Source organism: Ursus americanus, chromosome 36 (genome assembly GCF_024610735.1).
Source record: "Ursus americanus isolate L20-20 chromosome 36, mUrsAme1.1.p, whole genome shotgun sequence".
NCBI lineage: Eukaryota > Metazoa > Chordata > Mammalia > Carnivora > Ursidae > Ursus > Ursus americanus.
The window spans coordinates 17,595,236-17,618,115 of NC_142162.1; the positions used below are offsets into that span (position 1 = coordinate 17,595,236).

Below are 22,880 nucleotides of genomic sequence, written 5' to 3' on the forward strand. Positions count from 1 at the left end.
GTGAATTGTCTACTTAAATATTTTTTTCCATTTTTATTTTTTTTGTCTTTTTATTATTGAATTGTAGATGATTTTTATATATTCAAGATATAAGCCCTTTGTCAAGTACATGTTTTAGGAGTATTTTCCCCCAGTCTCTGAGTTGTGTGTTCATTTTCTTAATGGTGTCAGTTTGTTGTATTTTTTTCCAACATTTATGAAAATTTTCAAACATACGGAAAATTGAAAGACTTCTATAGTGAACATCTGTACGCCCACCAGAGTCTATGATTACTGTTTTACTGTACTTTTTCTAACACGTTTCTGTCCATTTTTCTCTTATTTGCATTTCAAGGTAAAGTGCAGATAACAGTTCACCTCCCCCAGATACTTCAAAATACATATTAAATAGAATTCAGTATTTGTTTGCAGGTGTTTTTTTTTTGAAGATTTTATTTATTTATTTGACATAGAGAGACAGCCAGCGAGAGAGGGAACACAAGCAGGGGGAGTGGGAGAGGAAGAAGGAGGCTCCCAGCGGAGAGCAGGGAGCCCGATGCAGGGCTCCCTGGGATCACGCACTGAGCTGAAGGCGGATGCTTAATGACTGAGTCACCCATGCACCCTATTGCAGCTTTATTTTTAAGCAAAGTTTTCATACAATGAATTACACTAGTTTAAGTGGACATCAACTAAATTTTGATGAATGCATATGCCTATGGAATCTTAAACTCTAACAAGATGTAGAATATTACTATCACTCTGGGAAGTTCTCTCATGCTCCCATCCCCACAGAGGCAACCATTGTACCATAGATTAGGTTCGCCTGTTCTAAAATCTCGTATGGTGGATTCATATATTGTGTACTCTTTTAATAAAGGCTTCTTTCACTTAGCATAATGTTTTTGAGATTCATCCATATTGTTACGTGTTTCACTGAGCCATTCCTTTTTATAGATGAATAGTAATCTTTTGTGTGAATATATCATACTTTGTTTATCCATTCTCCTATGGATATACATCTGAGTTGTTTCCAGTTTTGGGTTGTTGTTAATAAACTGCTGTGAATATTCTTGGACAAGTCCTTTTGTGGGAATATGTTTTCATTTGGGAGGAATAAATACCTGGGAGTGTAATTGCTGGCTTATAGGGGAGAATACTAGATCTTTTTCCAAAATGGGTAAACCAATTTACACCCATTAACAATGTATAAAAGTACCCTTTGTTTCACATTCTCACCAGATTTGTTGTTTCAGTCTTATTAATTTTAGCCATCATAGTGGATATGCAGTGGTACTTCATTGTGGTAGTGTATTTTTTTTTCAATTTTATTTATTCTTTAAGCAATCTCTACACCAAATGTGGGGCTCCAGTTTATAACCCCAAGATCAAGAATCCCATTCTCTACCAACTGAGCCAGCCAGATGCCCCCATTGTGATAGTTTATTGTACTTTAAATAGCTATTTCTAATTTTTAAAAAAGATTTCTTTATTTGAGAGAGCGCGTGCGCTCAGGGGAGGGGGGAAGCAAAGGGAGAGGGAGAGAAACCTAAGCACATTGTTGGGAGGGGTAAGGGTGGACTCATCTCAGGATCCTGAAATCAGACCTGAGCTGAAACCAAGAGTTGGATGCTCACCCACTGCGCCACCCAGGCACCCCTAAATAGTTATTTCTTACAGCTTAGCTTCTCTATTTAGTCACTCCCCACACAGCGCTCACCTCAGCTTTACCAGTCCTCCCTCAGACTTTTTCTGTATTACTTTAACTTTGCCTTCAATTTTTTATGCTCCTGCACTTTTATCTACAGTCTACTCTAGAAGAGAACTATTTTAAAATTGCTGAGCACTGTGGTATCAAAGCATCAAGTTGGTAAATAAATACTCCTGCCACAGATTAACAGGAATGTGTTACCTTCCTAGATCTGTAGTTTGGGAATTTTCTTAAAGGGGAGAAGTGACAGGATAACGTTTGTACATAAGCTTATATTCACAAGCTGTACAGATTTATAATGTAAGTCATTGTTCGGGTCCATCAACTGTAGACGATTAGCTATAGTTCAGGTCTCTTTATTAAATAAATATGAAAGGCAAGATCCTACTGGAAATATCCAGTGGCACTCAAGTATTAAAGAATTTGGAACCCAGAATATGATGTTGAAATATTTGACAATTTGGTAGTTAAGTTCCTTTGAATAAATTAGTAGGGTAGCTACCTGAGTTGTTAAGTATGGAAAAAAATCACTAAGGGCACACTACTCCTGACTTAGTTTCTTTCAAAGGTATAAATAGTTACAAAGACTGGGGCGCCTGGGTGGCACAGCGGTTAAGCGTCTGCCTTCGGCTCAGGGCGTGATCCCAGTGTTATGGGATCGAGCCCCACATCAGGCTCCTCTGCTATGAGCCTGCTTCTTCCTCTCCCACTCCCCCTGCTTGTGTTCCCTCTCTCGCTGGCTGTCTCTATCTCTGTCGAATAAATAAATAAATAAAATCTTTTTTTTTTTTTAAAGATTTTATTTATTTATTTGACAGAGAGAGAAACAGCCAGCGAGAGAGGGAACACAAGCAGGGGGAGTGGGAGAGGAAGAAGCAGGCTCATAGCAGAGGAGCCTGATGTGGGGCTCGATCCCATAACACTGGGATCACGCCCTGAGCCGAAGGCAGACGCTTAACCGCTGTGCCACCCAGGCGCCCCATAAATAAAATCTTTTAAAAAAATAGTTACAAAGACTTCTTAGGTGATAACCTTTTCTCTTTCCTATATCTTAGTAATTTGCAACTTCGGCTGCTTGTTAGAACCATCTGTGAAGCAGGGGAGCTTTTAAAAGTCTTACTACTCCAGAGCAATTCAATCAGAATACCTGGGACAGGACCCAAACATCAGTAGTTTTAAAATCTCCCCAGTTGATTCCAGTGTGCAGCCAAGATTACAAATCAGTGCTATACAGGAACCCATGAAATACAAGTTGGGGGCATATATGAGTTTTCTATGAAACTTCTCTGCCACCTACTAGCAAGGGTACCACACGTTTTTAGGTTGGGCTTCGCTGTTTATAAACTCTGTGACTTTGAGCAAGTTCCTTAGCCTAATGTTTCTGTGCTGATTAAATGAGATAATGAAAAGTTTCTAGTGTAATGCAGAGTACAAAGTAGGTCTTCAACAACTATTGGCTTTCTTTTCTTTTAAAAATAGTATAGGAATAAATGAGGATTTTTTTATTTTATTTTTTAATAAATGAGGATTATAAACCATCGTTCCTTCTCTGTTAAATTTAGTGCAGTCTTAGATGTCAGGTGTTACCAGCAACAAAGCCCTTATATTACATCATCAACATGGAAGTTAACACAGGGCTCAATTTACTGAACTCCCTTATCTAAGTTCAGAGATAGGGCTTCCAACTCTATAGTTAAAGTTATCAGCTGAGCACTTGGTACAGTTATCTGATAAAACACACCAAGAATTAAATATGTTACATGTGTTGAAGGAACTATACACTTCTTAAAGGGATTTTCTTGAATTTTCTTTCTTTAAAACACAATGTTTAAGCTCTCCGTACAATTAAAAAAAAAAAAGCCTGAACTCTTTAAAAATATTTTGCTTTTTTAAAACAAACTTGGACTTTTGGGAATATTAATGTCTCTTCTTGGATGTCGTGGTATACACTAGTGTCTAGAACTATGCCTTGTATAAAATATGGAGACATTCATTGAATACTTGAGGAATTGGTGTTCTCATTTGAACAGTAAGAAATTACTGTTTTTCATGTGCTTTAAAATAAAGCAACAACAGAAGCTTACATACAATTTGTTTCATTTTCTAAATTGATATAGTACCAGTTTCTCTTTAAAAGGAAAGTTTGTACAATTAACTGTTCCCTAATCCTTCTCGTGTGAAATATGAGGGCAGAGGTTGAGATCGTGACGTGCACATAGGGTTGGAAATAACTTAAGTGAAGGAAATGAGTGGGTGAGTACACAGTGGGCGGTAGTTCATGAATTCTGCCCACTCTCAGCTTTTGGCAGGTCCGGGAAAGCTGCCTAAACAGTTCCTTGGGATTCTTGAGCTTAACGACCGTAAGCAAGGGGTGGAGTGCTTAATCCTTGGGAGTGAATGGTAAACACAGTGGAAGGCGTGTCTGCCCGCGTCCACTCCCTCGGGGCTGCAGGTCACGTGAGCAGAAAGTACTTCCCTATTCCCAGCCTCGGTCTCCCGCAGGCAGTGATTTGAGCCTGAAAGGGGCACAGCAAGGGAGACGTAGGCAGGGAAAGTAGACTGGGAGGAAGTTTAAAAACGGCGAGAGCAAAGGATTCCTAACTCGAACAATGCCACACTTCACGGTGACAAAGGTAGAGGACCCGGAGGAGGGGGCAGCAGCTTCGCTCTCCAAACTGGGAGAGCCCAGCTTGGCAGAAATCAAAGCCCTGATTCAGCATTCGGATGAACCAGGTGAGTCCTCAATTTAGGAGTTTTTGGAACCTGTGGGGTCTTTTGTCAAAGAAATGCTAACTAAAATATTAAAAATACCTCCTGAAGGATGGGAAGTATTGTGGTTAGTCAACTGTTTCCCTCCCTTGTATATCTGATAACTTCTCTCTTTTCACATTCTGGTTTGTTTTCCCCACAATGAGTTCTGTGTTCATTACCTGCAGGTGAAATTGAATCAGTGGCAATGCATGAAAAGAGTTTTCAAGCAAAAAGAAAAGCACAGTAAAAGTCAATTTACGCGGAATTTAAATTGCACCTTTTGCTCGGACAGTTTATATCTGGAAAAGTACATTAAGGGGAAGAGTGTGGTTCAGTAGTTTTGTACAGCGGACTCTGCACTTGTGACTTCTCAGGTTATTCAGTATTTTGCCTCAGTTTACCAGTTAAAAATTAATTCAGTAGCGAATGGTCTAAGAACTCTTTAAGGAAAGAAGTACAATAGATCATTATGGTGACTAGCATAGCATCAGGTTTAGTAAGTTTGGTGAATGTGATTATCCCTATTATTTTCTCTAAATGGTAACAGTTACACTTGCTGGGGGAATTGTGGTTTTGAATTTTTAAACATGCAATTAAAATGTTAGTTAATATTGTTAAATATAGATGTAGTTTGAAGCCTTTTGTTTTTTAAGTCTATAAATTTCATAAATTGTTGAAAAACTTCTCAAGTATGTGAATAAAGGCTAAAAGAATAACCTCAAAATTCCTTTTAATTCCATGAATCTAACTTTTCTTTATAGCAAGTAACACATCATAATTCCTTTCTGTAAACTATGTCTTTATGAATTTTTAAGAATTTGTTAACTTACAGACAAGGACTACAAAATTCCTTTTATTTTTTCCTTCTAGTGAAAGAATTTACCAGGGGAAGATAGAATTTTATGGAAAATCTTTGTCTGCCAGGTTATTTTCATTTTGCTGAATAGTCAAGGGTGATAAGTTGAAGTAGTTAGCCTACTTTGAACTTGAACCTGGTTCTCCACAACTTTAGCTCAAAGAAGTTAAGGTTTTCTTTTCCTGATCGTGTGTGTTTGAAGTTAGTATTTTCTTGGTTGCTTATGTTTGCTGCCCTTAGATTTTATTTATTTAATTTTTTAAAAAGATTTTATTTATTTATTTGACAGAGAGAGAGAGACACTGCCATGAGAGAGGGAACACAAGCAGGGGGAGTGGGAGAGGAAGAAGCAGGCCCCCAGCAGAGAGCAGGGAGTCCGATGCGGGGCTCCATCCCAGAACTCTGGGATCACGCCCTGAGCCAAAGGCAGACGCTTAACGAGCCACCCAAGCGCCCCCCTTGCCCTTAGATTTTAATCCCTTTAGGCTTTTGGCTTTGCTATTGTCTTAATTTCACAAAATGCAAACAAGTGAGGTCTATCTGTACCTTATTTCACTTCTCATTGGTTTTTATTCCTTTCTTTACCACCTCTACTCTGTTTTATTATTTCATCTTTACTGGTCCCATCATGTTTGATGAAATCTGCTTTACTCAAATTACAACAGGGTTGATGTCATTTAACCTATTAGCAACTACCTAGAAAAGCTCTAAAAATTCTTTGATAGTAGCCAACTTTGTAATAAGTGACATGCTAGGCTTAATTTATGTTCTTCCATAGTTATTGCTTTGGGCAAAGAAGAAGTGACAGATATAATCTAACTTGAATTTAATAAGGTTTTTTATTTTGGCGTTTTCCATGACAGCCCGAAAGTGCCCTCTTGAATGAACTATTTGGTAAGTAAACAACTGATGGGAATATATTATCTAAATTGTATTTTCTTTATTGTAGGGTTAACTTAGAGGGAAAGGAGGGAAACATATGGGGAAACTTAATTAAAAGTTTTTTTTGTTTTGTTTGTTTTTTAGGATTATGACATTTTTGAGGATAGATGGTGTTTTGGGAGCAGTTGCTTAAAACGTAATAAGTTTTAGGCCCCTATTCTTCTGAGTTAAAAATCTAAATTGATTGTGGTTTTGTGGCAAGCACTTCTAACACTAGCCAGTTTTGTAAACAGTCGCCTTTTTCCATGTTTTTCTGTCTGTATCTGTGAGGAGAGAAAAATACATACTGTCATATAAATGGAACATATTTAGAAAGCAAATCCTTCTTTAAAATGTGTTTTTTTAAAGGTGAGATTTGAACTAGACAGGTAATTTGAGATAAAATAGAAATTGAATATAGACATAATCTAAACTAATTTTTTTTTTGTTTGTTTGTTTTTTAAAGATTTTATTTATTTATTTGACAGAGATAGAGACAGCCAGCGAGAGAGGGAACACAAGCAGGGGGAGTGGGAGAGGAAGAAGCAGGCTCATAGCGGAGGAGCCTGATGTGGGGCTCGATCCTAGAACGCCGGGATCACGCCCTGAGCCGAAGGCAGACGCTTAACCACTGTGCCACCCAGGCGCCCCTATAATCTAAACTAATTTTAAGAAGTACGTTGATCCCTGCCATGCTAGCTACTAGAATGACAATCTAGTAGAACCCTGCTTAATTAGTTTTGAAGGGAAAAGCAGAAACTCAGACTTCCTAACATCTTTTTTTTTTTTTTTTACTTTATTTGAGAGAGAGAGAGCGAGCGCTCACACAAGCAGGGGGAGGGGGCAAAGGGAGAAGCAGACTCCCCACTGAGCAGGAAGATTGATGCCAGGCTCCATCCCAGGACCCTGAGATCATAACCTGAGCCAAAGGCAGATGCTAAAGCAACTGAGCCACCCAGGTGCCCCTCCTAACATCTTTCTTGGCTGTTTTCCTGTTTTCCTCTCCAGTTTAGGTGCCCCATCCTATGTTTTTCCAGCAGCCTGTCCATAGAAATCCTATGAAACACATCTGTATTGTAATCATCTGTTACAGTTGTCTCTCTTCCCCCAGCCGACTAACTATAGGTCCTTGAGGATAGAGACCTTGTCAGATCATTTGTGTGTACCCAAATCCAGCTGAATTGCACATAAGAGGCTATTCAGTGAATAGACCTTTTCTCTGCCTTTTTGCAAATACCATGCCAGGTGTTGTACTTTTTTCTTAAGGCTACAAAGGCACAGAAAGTGTAAGTTCCCCACCAAAGGCAGCAGAATGGCTTTGGAGCCAGGGACCTGGCTTTGAATCCCAGTCCTACTAATTATTACTAATTAAGAGTAGTGATAATTTGTATTAATTATTACTTGAGTGACTTTGGGCAAGTTATTTAACTTCTCTAACCTTATTTTACTCTTTGATAAAAGGAGTAACAGTACCTACTTTACATGGTGGTTGTGAATTACATTGGAAAATGAATATAAAGCACAACAGCATTAAAAAATAAGAGCTACCTTTTACTTACTGTGATTAGTGGTTTAATAAGAACAAAAAGAAACAGCTTTGGGTAACAGGTGATGGAGAGAATAATAATATTGCCTAGAGGGGACCCTAGACAGGTATCTCAGAGATTGGGATACAACTGATTCTTGAAGGAGTGTCTGGGAAAGATTACAAGTAATAGTAAAACAATAGAAGGTATGAGAAGAAGGTACAGCATATGTGGGAAATAAAAGTTTAAGGTAGTTAGCACATTGGACATGTGGTGAAGAGTGCTAAGAAATGAGACTACTTGGGGCACCTGGGTGGCACAGCGGTTAAGCGTCTGCCTTCGGCTCAGGGCGTGATCCCGGCTTTCTGGGTTCGAGCCCCACATCAGGCTCCTCTGCTATGAGCCTGCTTCTTCCTCTCCCACTCCCCCTGCTTGTGTTCCCTCTCTCGCTGGCTGTCTCTATCTCTGTTGAATAAATAAATAAAATCTTAAAAAAAAAAAAAAAAGAAATGAGACTACTTAATGAAGGGTTATCAATTTCATCTTCTCCTCACTCTGCGGAATAGTGGGTGTTAATGCCTTTCTAGAGATAAACCAAGGCTGTGGTAAGTACTTGCCTTGGGCTACATGGTGAGTAGTAGTGGAGCCAGTGTTCAGACTTCTAAATTTTATGTGCTTCCCATCACACCATGATGCCAAATCATAGTTTTTTTAAGAGTAAGTTAACTTTATATCTTGATGTTCATGTGTCCACAGGATTTGGTGTGAGTGTTACCAAATCTGTGATGGTTTTTGTAGGAACAGTGCAACTGAATGTTACTGTTTATTGCATTTACTCAATCAGGTATAAATGTTTCATTCTTTCATTTATTTAAATATTTACTGAGTTTGTTAAAGTATTTCTCTAAAATAATTATTCCCAATCTTCTCCCTAATTCCTCAGATGTTCTTACAGTGTCTATGGATTAGGCAGATTTCAGCTGCTGGGTTTACCTTCACTTGGTACAGATAGCAGATTGGAAGGTTCCCCTTTCTTGGAAATGGGAGTCTAAGGAAATTTTCAGAAACAGACCTGTAATAGAAAAGAAAGGAACCTGTATTGGTATTGAATGGCATCTCTAGACATTAACTGTCAAGTAATCCAAATGGCATGAGAGCATACTAGGAGAGAGATTTTGTGTTAGAGTTTAAATTTTGTTAAGAACCCACAAGCTGTTAGACTGCTATTAGTTCTGCTTGTTACCCATGAAAGCTTATATTCTAAAGAAGGTGATATGACTACTTTCTCTTACTGACTAACATTGAAATAGGTTGAAGTAGATAATCAGAGTTTCTTTGTATTGATTAAAAAAAAAAACTTTTCAGAGAGTGCTTGGCTGGCTCAGCCGGTAGACCACGCGACTCGTGATCTCAGGGTTGTGAGTTCCAGCCACATGGTGGGTGTGGAGTCTACTTAAAATTAAAAATTAAAAATATAAAAATTAAAAAAATATATTTTCTGTAGTAAAGATGTTAAAGCTTTTTGTATGTGTGCCCTTTTAACTATTCAGTGGGGTTTTCACCAACCCAGCTAACAAAACTTCAGGTCTGCTGTTTTAAAATACGAGGGTCAACGGTTTTCCTGAAATATGACTCAGTGAGACATGTTTTTCTGCCTCCCTTCCCAGCCCCTGATAGTCCATCATTGTCAGGAAGAACACCTCCCTGAATTTCAGTACTCTTTAGAATCTTTTTTTTTTTTTAAATCTTTCCCCAGTTTTCCTTGCTTGGTGTCCAGCCCTCTGTGTACCATCTACTATTTTTGCCCCATAGGGGAAAAAATACCAGATTGGAACTCATTTAATGCTATAAAGATAAAATTTCTCCAAAATATATATACATGCATCCTGTTTAATATTCTTATATTCTATACTCAAAGCAATGTTTAGTTTAGGATTATAAAAATATTAAGTGTAGTTGTAGCATATGGTAAAATGGTTTCATATTTCAGACTGAATTTAGACATTTGGCATAGGTTACAAAATAGATTGTAAGCTGATAAACTTTAAAGAGTTTAGTGTGTCTTGGTTTTGCCAGGTTGAAAGAGGAAATGACTTTGCATTACAAAATATCATCAGCGTTATAGTCGTAATTGTTGAGTACCTAGAGTGTGCCAGGCGTGTTACAAATATTGGCTTATTTAATTCTCACAACAACCAGGACAGGCAACCATTAGCCCCATTGTAGAGATGATGAAAGTTAGGTGCCCAGAAATTAGACAGGCTGTTTAAGTGATAGACATGGAACTCAGACGAGGGTCTCTATGATTCGAAAGCTTTTTTTCTTTTCACCACACCACACTGTCCCTCTACTTTAAACAGTCACATAATTATTTATTGCTCTGTTGTCTCAGTAGTTACTAATTCTCCTTAGATTCTATTTGTCTCTGTGTATTTCTCAAAATTAGTTGAAAGTTAGTTGCTTCTACTTTTTCATGTGTTGGATTTTTTAAAATTTGGTGTTGAATATTTCCACATGTAGAATACTCTTTCAGATGATGCTGAAAATTGAGAAGTCTGAACAAGCAATGAACCTGGTTTACTCTGGCAATCCTCCACTAGCCCTCTGCTCCTGAAATTTCTAGGGAGATGTATACCTACAGTGAGATAGGAATAGAGGCTTCGTTAAAGACTAAGTGTTAGTGATGGGCATCTGGAGCAAGTGAAAGAATCTTAATATAACTTTTAAGAATATATATATACTACTGAACGTAAGAGGTGTTTATTTTAAAGTATTAGAAAAAATTGTGTTTCTTTTTATGGATCTTATTCTTAGAGTGAAGGTAGGTAAAAACACAAGTCTGATTAGAGAAATACTAATGTAGGTAGAACAATGACATGGTAAAGATTGAATATGGTTGCGTAAATAGTATAAATGATTTTGATCCATTCCATACCTTCACATAGTGAATTAGGTTTCCTTTCCTTTCCTTTGGGTTCCTTCCACTGCAACATCTAGCCTTTTGGTGACAGGAGATTTCAATGGTTGTATTAAGAATGGTGAGCCTATAGTAAGAGTCCTTTTCAAAAACTGTCTGTATCTCCCCCCGCCCATCACATTGCCTTTGTTCATATATTTTTCGTCTGAACTCTTTTCTCTTCTGCCTACTTCCTGTGTACCACAAAAAATTGTACACACTCACGTCATCTCAAGACCAAGGTGACTTGCCTGATGCTCTTCCCCCACTTTGATTATTGCATCAGTCCATATCCATCAGCACATATACTTTGCAGTACGGCCTGAACTTGCAATGGCTTTGTAATTGTATTCGTATCTCTTCAACCATATTGTTAATTACATGAGGGCTAGGGATAGTGTTTTAATATTTTTTGAAAATTATTTCTATTTTATTATGGAAAATTTCAAACTCACAAAAGCCACAGATATTTGGACTTCACAGAGGCTTTTTAAATTTTTGACCTGTTTGCCAGGATTTGGATGTTTTTAGTATTAGTCTGTAAACAGAACTTACTTTTCAGAGCAGGTTCTGGGACGGTGAAATATCACTATCCCTCTGTTCCTGATTCCAGCCTGTATCTGCCTTATTTGAGCCAAATGGCCCCTGGATCCAGTGAACAGTTAGGTGCAAGTGAGGCCTGGGCTCTGTGGGAGATCTGTCAGGGAGAGATGGCACAGGACTTGTTCCTCAGGGGCTGGACAGGAGCCTCGGCAGGAGGATAACAGTGGCAGATCCCGGAAAGAGCTTGGCTTGGTAGAGATCCGTGGACTCTTGGAGGAGAGAAGACAGGGAAAGAGCCAGGGGGCTGATACCTCTCTGTCTCTGAGGCTGGGAGATGTAAGGGGACTCCAGTGCCGGGAGGCTTCCTCGTGGGCCTCCACAAGGCGGTCAGCTTGCCCGCTGGACCGCCCGCCTACGGGCGTTGCGCCTGCTTCGTCTGTCCATTCTCTGGAGACTGCTACCTCTCACTTTTGTGGTCCTTTTGACAACAAAACCTAAGCCCCCTCTGAGATAATAAAGGAAAAGAACCCATGTAGGGAAGCCAGGCAACCAGAAAGAGAAAAATCACTTAGAATAAACAATGTGGTAGACTAGCTAAATAGCAGTGCTGAAGGAGACCGTAACTTGAATATGAAAATAATAAATAATAGGAGTATTTAAGGAATTTCAAGTGAAGTACAAAAAAAGACTTTATAGAGCAAAAATAAGCTTTCCCAGCTAAATACTACTATCTGCTCTTAATCCATGTGTAAACACTTTTTTTTTAAATATACCATCTCCACTAAAATGTGAGCACTGTAAGGGCAGGACCTTTTTCTCCGGTACACACTGCTGATCTGTTGTGAACACCCAATGCCTGGAACACTGTCTTGGCATATAGTAAGCATGCAGTGCATAGTTATTGAATAAAGGAATGAGTGAATGTGGTCATTTATTGGCCTGGCAGATCTAGTGGAAGAAATATTTCAAAGCACAGAGCCAAAATTACAAAGAGATTGAAAAAAAGATAAGAGACTGGGAGGGTAGATTCAGGGCACCCAACCTGGCTAATTAAGTTCCAGAAAAAGAAACAAATGGAGAAGCAATAATTAAACAAATAGAAAAAATGTCCTGAGCTAAAAGCCTTCAACATGCAGAAAGAAGTTCCAGGGAGGATTGGTGATGAAAAACTCAAACCTAGGGTTATTCTGGTAAATTTTTTGAACTGTAAAGATTCATCTTGGAGGCTTCCAGATAAAACATGCTGTATCTATCAAGTGTCAGACTGGCATCATACTTCTAATCCATAGCACTGGAAATTAGGAGACAGTGGAAGAGTATCCACAGATTACCAAGAGGAAAAAAACTGTTATCCCAAATCTTTATTTCTAGTGAAGATATTTCCAGTACAAGGGGGATGCATGTTACATAAATGCAAAAAATTAGAGAATGTGTTACCACTTAACCCCTTAAGTATTCTGAGAATATTTGAGAAATGTTTTTCACCAAATAAATGGGGTGGAAGAGAGATCACAGGGGAAAAGAAGTAGAAATAGTAGACAATGACAGACTCTCCTGGGAATATATTGTGTGAGTGCTAACCAACGGGACGTACTTCAGGGAACAATTCAATGGTAATGATGATGCAGAAGTACTCAATGAGTCAAAGCAAAACCTCAGAATTATGGGAGGAAAAAGAGGCAAAAGCTTTCCGAATGGAGATGAGGAGAGAAAAAAGTGCCAGTAAGCGCCGACAAAGCTGTTCAGCATCATTAGTCATCGCAACCACAAGGAGACCACTTCACATCCGTGAGGGTGGCTCTGGTAAAAGCACGGGCAATAACAAGTGTTGACAAGGGTGTGGGAAGATTGAAGCTCTCATATCCTCATGGTGGGAACATAAAATGGTGTAACCACTTGGGAAAATAGATGGGCAGTTCTTCAAAAAGTTAGAAATAGAGTTACCATATGGCCCAGTGATTCTATTCCTAGATCTGTACTCAAAAGAAATGAGAATATATGTGCACACAAAAACTTGGAATGTTCATAGCAGCATTATTCACAATAGCCAAAAAGAGGAATAGAAAGAACCCAAATGTCCACTAATTGATGAATACATAAATGAAATGTGGTGTATCCACATAATGGAATATTATTTGGCAATAAAAATCAGATGAAGTTATGTATAACACTCAGTGCTCTAATGAATCATTGAACACTACATCAAAAACGAATGATGTACTACTATACAGTGGCTAACTGAACATAATAAAAAAATAAATTAAATCAGATGAAATACTGATAACGTCCTACAGTACGGATGAACCTTGAAAACATTATGTGAAGTGAAAGAGCCAGTCACAAAAGACCACATATTATATAATTCCATTTATATGAGATGTCCAGAATAGGCAAATTTAGGAAACGGAAAGTAGATTAGTTGTTGCTTTGGACTGGGTAAGGTGGGGGAGTGAGATGAAGATTGACTGCTCATGGGTATGGGGACCAAAATGTGAGATTAGATTGTGGTGACAGTTGCACAACAATGCAGGTACATTAAACATTGAATTGAACGCTTAATGGGTGAATTATATGATATGTAAATCATATCTCAATAAAAGTTTTTAAATAAAAGGACTAAGTACCAATACATGCCAAACTTGTATAAATCTCCAAGGCCTTATGCTCAGTGAAAGAAGCCAGTCTCAAAAGGTTATATACTGGGGCACCTGGGTGGCTTAGTCGTTAAGCGTCTGCCTTTAGCTCGGGGCGTGATCCCAGGGTCCTGGGATTGAGCCCTGCATCGGGCTCCCTGGTCAGCAGGGAGCCTGCTTCTCCCTCTCCCACTCCCCCTGCTGGTGTTCCCTCTCTCACTGTGTCTCTCTCTGTCCAATAAATAAATAAATAACTGTATTTTTTAAATCATGGAAGATTGTGACACATTTATTAATAAAAACCTGTTTGTGTGCATGTGTACAGTCACATACTAACAATGTTTTTTTTTAATTTCAGTGTACAACCTTTATAGCAATTGTTTCCATTTTAACTTCTCTTTATGTTTGAAACTTTAGAAAATATTTAATTTAAGCAGTTTTGACCATGACATGAAATCAACATAGGCTCTTAAAATACCAGAAATGTTTATTGTATGCTCTTAGTCCACATAATACAAAGCTTTAGCTCCTTAGTTCTTAGCTCCTTAGAATTCGGGTATTCAGGTCAATTTCCTACCCTCCTTCTTAAGGAGGTAGTCTATATGATGTTGATGTCTCTTCTTCCAGAATCATCTTTTAAAGTGAAGGAAACTTGAGGAGCACCTGGGTGGCTCAGTCAGTTGAGCGTCCAACTCTTGGAAGGAAGGGAGAGAGGGAAATATAAAAATATATAAAGTGAAGGAAGCATGAAATATATTTTTCTACAGTTCATGAAAAATAGTTTGGGTCATCCACAATGCCAAAGAAGGACATAAGGTGTCAACAGTCATCCTGAATGTTTGCAATAATCCCCAAATCTAAGTAAGGATGACTTCTTGGTGAGAGTTTTCTGTTTTATTAACTGTGTAAGTTCTGCCCTCTTCTACTTGGATTTGGCCCAAGAAACCATCTTTATATCATACTGTGGGCTTTTTCCAAATCTGCTTTCTGCTATTATGCTTGCTGTTTCCCAAATCTTACTGATTGTGTGTTAAAATCACAACTCTCTTCATAGATGAATTCTTCGACTTCTGGTGGATTTACTCCTATATGAAGAGTTTCAACACAACTGAGTTATTCAAATGAGTTAAGAAGAATAATTTATGTCATTTTCTTTATGCAAATCTGAAGCCCCCCCCCAAAAAAAGTGGCCTTCTAAGAACATTTCTCTTGCTTGGCACACTCTACTAGACAGCGCTGGTTTCCTCGAGGGTCTCTCTTAATCTAATGCTTATGCTTGGCATGTGCAGAATGTGAAGGGTATTTTTGATGAGCAGCCAGCATTGGTGGCAGATCTGCCTGTATGACCTAGTGTCTTCTTCCACTTCTTCTTTTTTTTTTTTTTTTTAAAGATTTTATTTATTTATGTGACAGAGAGACAGCCAGAGAGAGAGGGAACACAGCAGGGGAGAGGGAGAGGAAGAGCAGGCTCCCAGCCGAGGAGTCCGATGTGGGGCTCGATCCCGGAATGCCGGGATCACGCCCTGAGCCGAAGGCAGACGCTTAACGACTGCACTACCCAGGCGCCCCTTCTTCCACTTCTTCTGTCTAGAGCGCATTGTCCCCCAGTGCCATCCTTTCACCTCTGCCAGCATCAGGCTGTCCCCCTCCCTGCACTACAGTGGGCCCCTGCTGCAGGGTCAGGATTGAGTGGCCTAGATAAGACATGACTGGTGCTGGTTCTTGGTCTACTCAAGCTTCAGCTACTTCCCTGCTGGCTGCTGTTGTCTTGCCACCGCTTCTGCAAACCAAGTCTGATGGATCAGAAGGAAGATTGCTAAATGAATTCTCATAAATTTTTTCAGGATTTGTGTGTAGTGTTCTCTGCTTCCATTGACTCTGCATTTTTACTACTTCCCACCTTTATTACCTTTCTTACCCTTTTAGTGTCTAGTTTTGTTGGGGGAAATTGGCATGACAGCATTACAGTCAGTTCTTTCAATGATTTTTTCTTTGTTTCCTTCTGTGTTTACACTTTCCATTATTAACTTTTTGTTGAAACTAGTCCTGAATTTCTATCTCTGGATATTTTTCTTTGAAATCAGTTTATCACCAGTCAATTAACAAGCATATATTGAGTGTTTTATAGCCTGTACAAGATAACTGCTGTGTTACAAAAAGCTATAATTGTCACAGCAACACAAAAAACGAAGTTTGCCCTCAAAGCACTTAAAATGGCACATAAGACCTTGACCCTGCCCACCCACTCCCCTACCCCTGGATTGACTTTTACTGGGCCTCCTCTCATTCTCTTTTCTTTTAAAAAAATTTTTTTTGCCTTTACTTTTTCCTCTCATTCTTAATCTTGGCAGCTGTGTTGCTGGGGTAGGGACACATGGGTGGTTATCTCACAGCTATGAAAATTTGTGCCACCAAAATTCATTTCCAACTTCAACTGTACTGTTAACACTATTCAGAAATTCTTCTAAGTAATCCTAGTTAGCCTCCTTTCTCTTAAGTTCTTCACAAAATTTAAAATGTTTGTTAAGCTCCCAATCCTCCATTCTCTTATACTCAGCACATGACTGAACTTCTGCTTCTCTCAGTGAACTGTAATTTCAAAACGCCTTTTCCCAACATCCATATTGACACGTATCCTTTACCGTCTTCCTTCTTATGTAATACTCATCTGTACACCTGTGCTCTAGAGCTTTTCTTGCCCTCCCTCTCCTGTGTTTTTTATATTGGCTCTTTGCCCTCCATGTATTAAAACATTCAGTCTCTCTCCACTTCCCCCCATCCCTTTCTTTCCTCCCTTTTCCCTCTCTTTCACCAGTTGTTGACCCTTTAGTCTCCTGAATATTTCTCAAATCTGTCCCCTTCTCCCCATCCTCACTGCTACTACGTTAGTTCAGTGTAGTTCATTGTTCCTTCTTGTCTAGCCTCCTAAAGCTATCCTTATAGTAGCTACCAGAGGAAGTTTTCTCAAATATAAATCTCATCCGTTTACTCTCCCATTTAAAACACTGTATTGTCTCTCCATTGCCTGCAGAATAAAGTCTGTTCTGCTTAGCATGTGCCTTCATGATCTAGAACATTCCAGTTTAACAGTCTCCTAAAGACTGAGTTCAGACTTCACCTCTTCCTTGATGGCTTCTCCATTACATTCTTCAGGGAATGTAATGTATTTTATACAATCCTATATCTCTTTGTCTCTACCTCTACTATATAGTGCTTCAGTCACCGTGATGTAATTGTTTTACCCATGTGTGCTATAAATCCCCAAGGGTAGGTACTGTGCTCTGATCTTAGTGTATCCCAAGTGCCTAGCATATCGTATTGACACATACAGGTGCTTAGTAAATATTCTTTGAATTAATAGGTTGATTAATGAAAAGATAATACAAGGCAGTATATGCCCAACGATTCAGAGGAAGGTTAAAGCTGATAGAAAATTAAACCTCAGGGTGGACCTAAGCAAAGAAGCACTTGTGTTGGCCCTTTTGAAGGACGTAGAACTCAGATAAGTAGAAAAGAAAAAAAAGGAAATTTTCAATGAGAAATTGGTGTAATCAAAGATACATGGGTCTATGGCATGCCTGGGTGGCTCAGTTGGTTAAGCGTCCAACCCTTGATCTCAGGTCTTGATCTCAGGGTCATGAGTTCAAGCCCCAGCAAATGATAAGGTTAGACAGAAGTAAGCTAGTGCTAGATTATAAAGACAGGATGAGGTTTTTGGATCCAAACAAGTAAACCAGTGTCTACTATAGGTGTTTAATCCCTTAGCCTCTGCTATCACCAGTACCTCCATGCCCAGCCTGAGAATTCACAGTAGGAATGGAGGCAGAACTACAGAGACAGTCCTTTCTCTTCCTTAGAGGGACTTGAACCAGTACCCACATGTGATGTCCGGATATAAGTAAGTGAGAATGGTCATATCTTCACAAAATGTTTGGGGACTCCTGGCACTGTCATTAGGAGACCTTTGAAAATGTTTGTTAAGCAGTGAAGCAACCTAATAAAGGCAGAATTTTAGGATTATTAATATGAAGGAAAATACAGGATTGTTTGAAGATGGGAGAATTGGTGAAGGGGGGAATAACTGAGCTATTTCAATGGCCCACGCTGGGAAGAACATGAACCCAAACGATGGCAGTGCAGTGGAAAGAAGAGATGGGTGTAGAAGCCATAATTGACTGGGTTTCGTGGATGAGGGAAGGGGAAGAATCTAAAGTTGAAAACACTATGCTGACTGGTCTTACCCACAGTTTTTTGTCAATGACAAATTCTTTGATCCTGTCAATTTAAGTGTATGTTATATATTAGGTACAGTGTATTTGTTTGTATGCTAGTATAGACTAATACATAATATTACATTACATATTATATGGGTTGTAATATATACCTGATATTCTATAAAGGTATATTTTTAGGTATAATAATTCCTATTATATCTCTAGAACTTCTCCACTAGCTATGTCCTGACTGTTAATTCCTCTATTTAGAAGGTCTCCCATTCTCCATTTCTCTCACCCTTATGCTTTTTGATAAACTGTCCGTCCTTCAAGATTTAGCTCTGTTATTTCCTTGACACCATTCCTGACTGCTTTATTTTGTTTCCTTTCCTTTTTGATTCCCACAATATTTGTATCTATATTGTAACAATTATTATTGTTTCATAATTGTATAATTCCTCTCCAAACTTCTTTTTTTTTTTTTTTAGATTTTATTTATTTATTAGAGAGTGAGAGATCATGAGCAGGGAGGAGGAGTAGAGGGAGAAGCAGACTCCCCACTGAGCAGGGAGCCCAATGCAGGATTCAATCCCAGGACTCTGGGATCATGACCGGAATTGAAGGCAGACACTTAACCAACTGAGCCACCCAGGCACCGCCTCTCCAAACTTCTTGTGTAGAAAGGGTAACTCTTTTGGCATCTGTAGTGCCTAGCGAGTACCTGACATATGGTAGGCATTCAGAGTATTGGTTGGATTAATGATAATAATCCTAGAGACCATGTTAGAGGTGATTGTTAGCACATGGATGCATTAGCGTGGTCTAATAATGATTGTGCTTGCCTGTCTCTAATAATTCTGGCATTCACTTCATTTTGCATATTGCACTTGTTTCCTTGCCTAAACACTGCTTTCGTTTTTAGACTTCTATGTATAGAATTTCAGTTGTTTTCCATCGGCTTTAGACTCTCAGGACTTTTGCTAATATGACCCAACCCTTCTAAGCCAGCCATCCTAGACATGTGCCGTGTTTGTTCTGCTCCTGTGATTTTGAGTTTGCTATGATTTTTCAGGTTTTTAAAAGTTCTACTTAAAGCTCATACTGCCTCGATCCATGTTGCTCTCTTTCTTTGGACCCTTAACAGCACTAAAGGCCGTACCACAGGTTATTGGCTCTACTACCTTGGACAAATCATTTCAGCTTTCTCTGAGCTAGTTTCCTCTGGAACATGGGAGTAATTCTTCGTCACAGGGTTGCTGTGCAGAATTGGTATGATGATAGCAGGACGTGTTCCCTAAATTGAGTCATTTAGAGACTGCCTTTATAATCTTTTCATTTTTAATGTATCATCTTTGTGTTTAATATTTTTTTACTTGAATCGAATCACTGAAAGGAACTTTATCACTAAACGAAATACCAGCTTGCTTGCCACTCTATAAATAGAGAATAAACTAAAAATAGATATAATATAAACACTATTAATCTTGCTAGATACTGTTGCCAAGCAGAGGCTCTTAGCCTGTTAAAAAAAGAGATGAAGGGGAGGCAGTGCATCTTCCTGGGATAAGTGGTGGTTATTTTTTTTTTTAAGATTTTATTTATTTATTTGTTGAGAGAGAGAGAGCACAAGCAGGGGGAGCAGCAGGCAGAGAGAGAAGCAGGCTCCCCGCTGAGCAAGGAACCCAATGCAGGATTCGATCCCCATACCCTGGGATCATGACCTGAGCCAAAGGCTGATGCTTAACCGACTGAGCCATCCAGGCGCCCCATAAGTGGCATTTTTAATGATCACTGTTAGTTAGTTCCACACATTATTTTGCTAATTTATAATTTATTTTATAAGTACCTTGTTGTAATTTCCTAATATATTTTCCTGGACAATGAAGAGTTGACTACATTACTAATATTCATTCTCATACCTACATTTTATGACTTGCGTAATATAATAGAAAATCAGAATCCAGGATCAAGCCAATCTTTGAAATTTTCTCTCAGTATTCCCTGGCCAAACCATTGAACCTAACTTAGCTTTAACTTCTTTATATGTGTCCTACCTGTATCACAGAGTTATCATGGGAATCAAATGAATATGTGAAAATACTTTTAAAACTGTAAAATGTTATTAAACGTAAAATACCATTATTACTGCCATTCTTTTTTAGTTTCTTAAGTTGAATTTGACTCTTCAACTAGCTGCTTAATGTCAGGAAGTATCTTATTCTCATTTTTTTTTATTTCTTACAGTATCCAACACAGCTTTAGGTGTATTTAAAACTTATTGAATTAAGTTATTGTTTATTTGAATAGGAATCATTAACAGACTTGTACTGGAATGTAATACAGACACTCCTGGACAATTACTATTGTAATTATTTTATCAAAAAGTCCCAAATCATATGCTAATGCATATTTAATCCAAACTATCAAGGTATCAAATTTCAAAATAAGAGAAGTTACTTAAACTATTAGTATCACATGACTATATGATTTTAAGTCAATGTGTATATCAGTCCAAGGATTCACCCACATTACTTTTGTATTCTCCTAAGAACTCACCTGAGCTTTGTCTGCTTCCAGATCCTGTGTTCCCTTTTCACTGTGCTTCGCATTTGCACCAGGACAGCTGCCCAGTTGTCACGTGTGCCTCCTCTCCCCACTCCATTCATCATCATCACTCTTCTCCCAGACTCCCACAACTCAGGAAACGGCAACCCTGTACGTCTAATTGCTCTTGGAAAAAACTTTGACTCGTTTCCCCACCCCACCCCCACCATCTCCAGTCAGTCTGTGTGCTAACCTTGTGAACCCTTCCTTTAAAACATACACAGTCTCTGAGCACTACACAGCAGCTCTGGTACTTCTGACCTGATCCAAACTACCATTACCTTTTCTTGGACCATTGCAAAAGTCTTCTGTGTCCTACTTCTTCACTTGCCTCCTGCAGTCTGTTCTCCAGACAACAGCTAGAGTGATCGTGTTAAAGCATAAATCAAAACCTTTCAATGACTTCCTAGCTCGCTCAAAGTAAAACTCAGAGTCTTCACTGTCTCACAGGGCCCCACTGTGTACTACAAGGCCCCACACATCATCTCTTCTCCTGTGTCCTATCACTTTTACCCTATTCCCTTTGGTAACCTGGCCTCCTTGCTGTTCATTGAACATGCCAACATGCATCTGCTTCAGGGTCTCTGCACTCAGCATTCCCTCTGCCTGGAATGTTCTTCCTGCAGGTATTTGTATGGCTAGATGCTTCACTTCAAGTTTCTGGTCAAATACCGCATTATCTGAGAGACCTTTTTTAGACTCAGTATAACGAGCACACAACCCCCCCCCCCCCACTAATCCTCTCCATTCTCTTACTCTGCTTTTTGGGTTGTTTTAGAACTCATCACTCTTGACTAACATGTTGCTCTTTGATCCTGTAAGCTCTTTGATGGCAGGGATTTTGCTGCCTCATTTCTAGTAATTAGAATAGTATTTCACATGTAGAAGGTACTCAAAAATTTTATTGAACAAGTGAATGAAAAGAACTACAAATTTAGAGTAACATGGGCATGACCTCTGAAGACAAGCTCAAGAATTCTCCTCTGGAAGATATCATCACTCTGTCCACCATGGATTTCACCATCTTCGCTTCAGCCATTACCATGTCTTCCTAAGATTCCTGCAGTAGACTCCTAATTGCTTCCCCCGTTTCTGCTCTTGCTCCCTCCACAGTGCATTCTTCAACAATTAACTAAAAAGTTAATCAGACCTCTCTTGCTGCTTTTAAAACTTTCCAATTGTGTCACCTCACTTTTATAGTAAAATTTACACTTGTTACCATGGTCTGCAATACCACAACATGTATCTGCTACCTAGTTTGAGGACTTTTTTTTTTTTAAGCCACTTTCTTACACATTGTGCTTTAGCCACGTTAATGTTTCCTAAACATGCCAAGCTTATTCCCATCTTAAGGCCTTTGCATGGCTACTTCTCTTCCCTGATCAGTCCTCTTCGAGATCCTCACGTGTCTGCCTCCTTTACATGCAAGTCTCATCATAAAGGTTACCTCCTCAGAAAGGCCTTTACTGTCCACCCAAACCAAAATAGCCTCTCTCTCTTTTTTTTTTAAGATTTTATTTATTTATTTGACAGAGAGAGAGACAGCCAGCAGCGAGAGAGGGAACACAAGCAGGGGGAGTGGGAGAGGAAGAAGCAGGGTCCCAGCGGAGGAGCCCAACGCGGGGCTCAATCCTAGGTTTCCAGGATCATGCCCTGAGCCGAAGGCAGACGCTTAACTACTGAGCCACGCAGGCACCCCCAAAATAGCCTCTCTATTCACTTTTCTTAACTTTGGCTTATGATAAATGTTATGAAGAAAATAATCTTGATTATTAATTTTCTTTTATTCTTTATCTCCACATATCTGCATGAGAACAGGAAATTTGGCTTTCTTATTTATTTATTGCTCTATCCCTAGCCCGTAGAACAATGCCTGGGGCTTCTTAATCACTCAACTAGTTGAATCAATGAATGAAGATATATAATAGTTATCTGGGCAATTTATAAACGGCAGAATCTCAGGCTTTTCCCACGAGATCAAGTCAATTAGGGCTAGTTATATGATATAGGAATTTGTAGTTTAAAATAACTCCGGATGATTCTTTTGACTGGGCAAATTTGGAGAATACTAGTTTAATGGTAATATTGCTAAGTGAAAGGAATGAATAAATGGGAATGATGATTCAGGGAGTTATCATTTATTTTATTTATTTATTTATTTTTATTTAATGATTTTTTATTATGTT

At 38.9% G+C, this 22,880-nt stretch overlaps 1 protein-coding gene across 5 annotated transcripts in view; it reads left to right on the forward strand.

Moving 5' to 3' along the window:
• SLC12A6 (solute carrier family 12 member 6) overlaps nt 1–22,880 on the forward strand; it is a 91,322-nt gene that overhangs the window by 13,507 nt on the left and 54,935 nt on the right. Inside the window, exon 1 of one of the 5 annotated variants that reach the window (XM_087859134.1) lies at nt 3,581–4,423. The exons of 3 other annotated variants lie outside the window; for them this stretch is intronic. In XM_087859134.1, coding sequence (XP_087715260.1) covers nt 4,300–4,423 — 124 coding nt within the window. In that variant the 5' untranslated portion in view covers nt 3,581–4,299. Of the gene's footprint in view, nt 1–3,580; nt 4,424–22,880 lie in introns of those variants that run through there. One more of the 5 variants, XM_045815691.2, reaches the window with a different exon arrangement.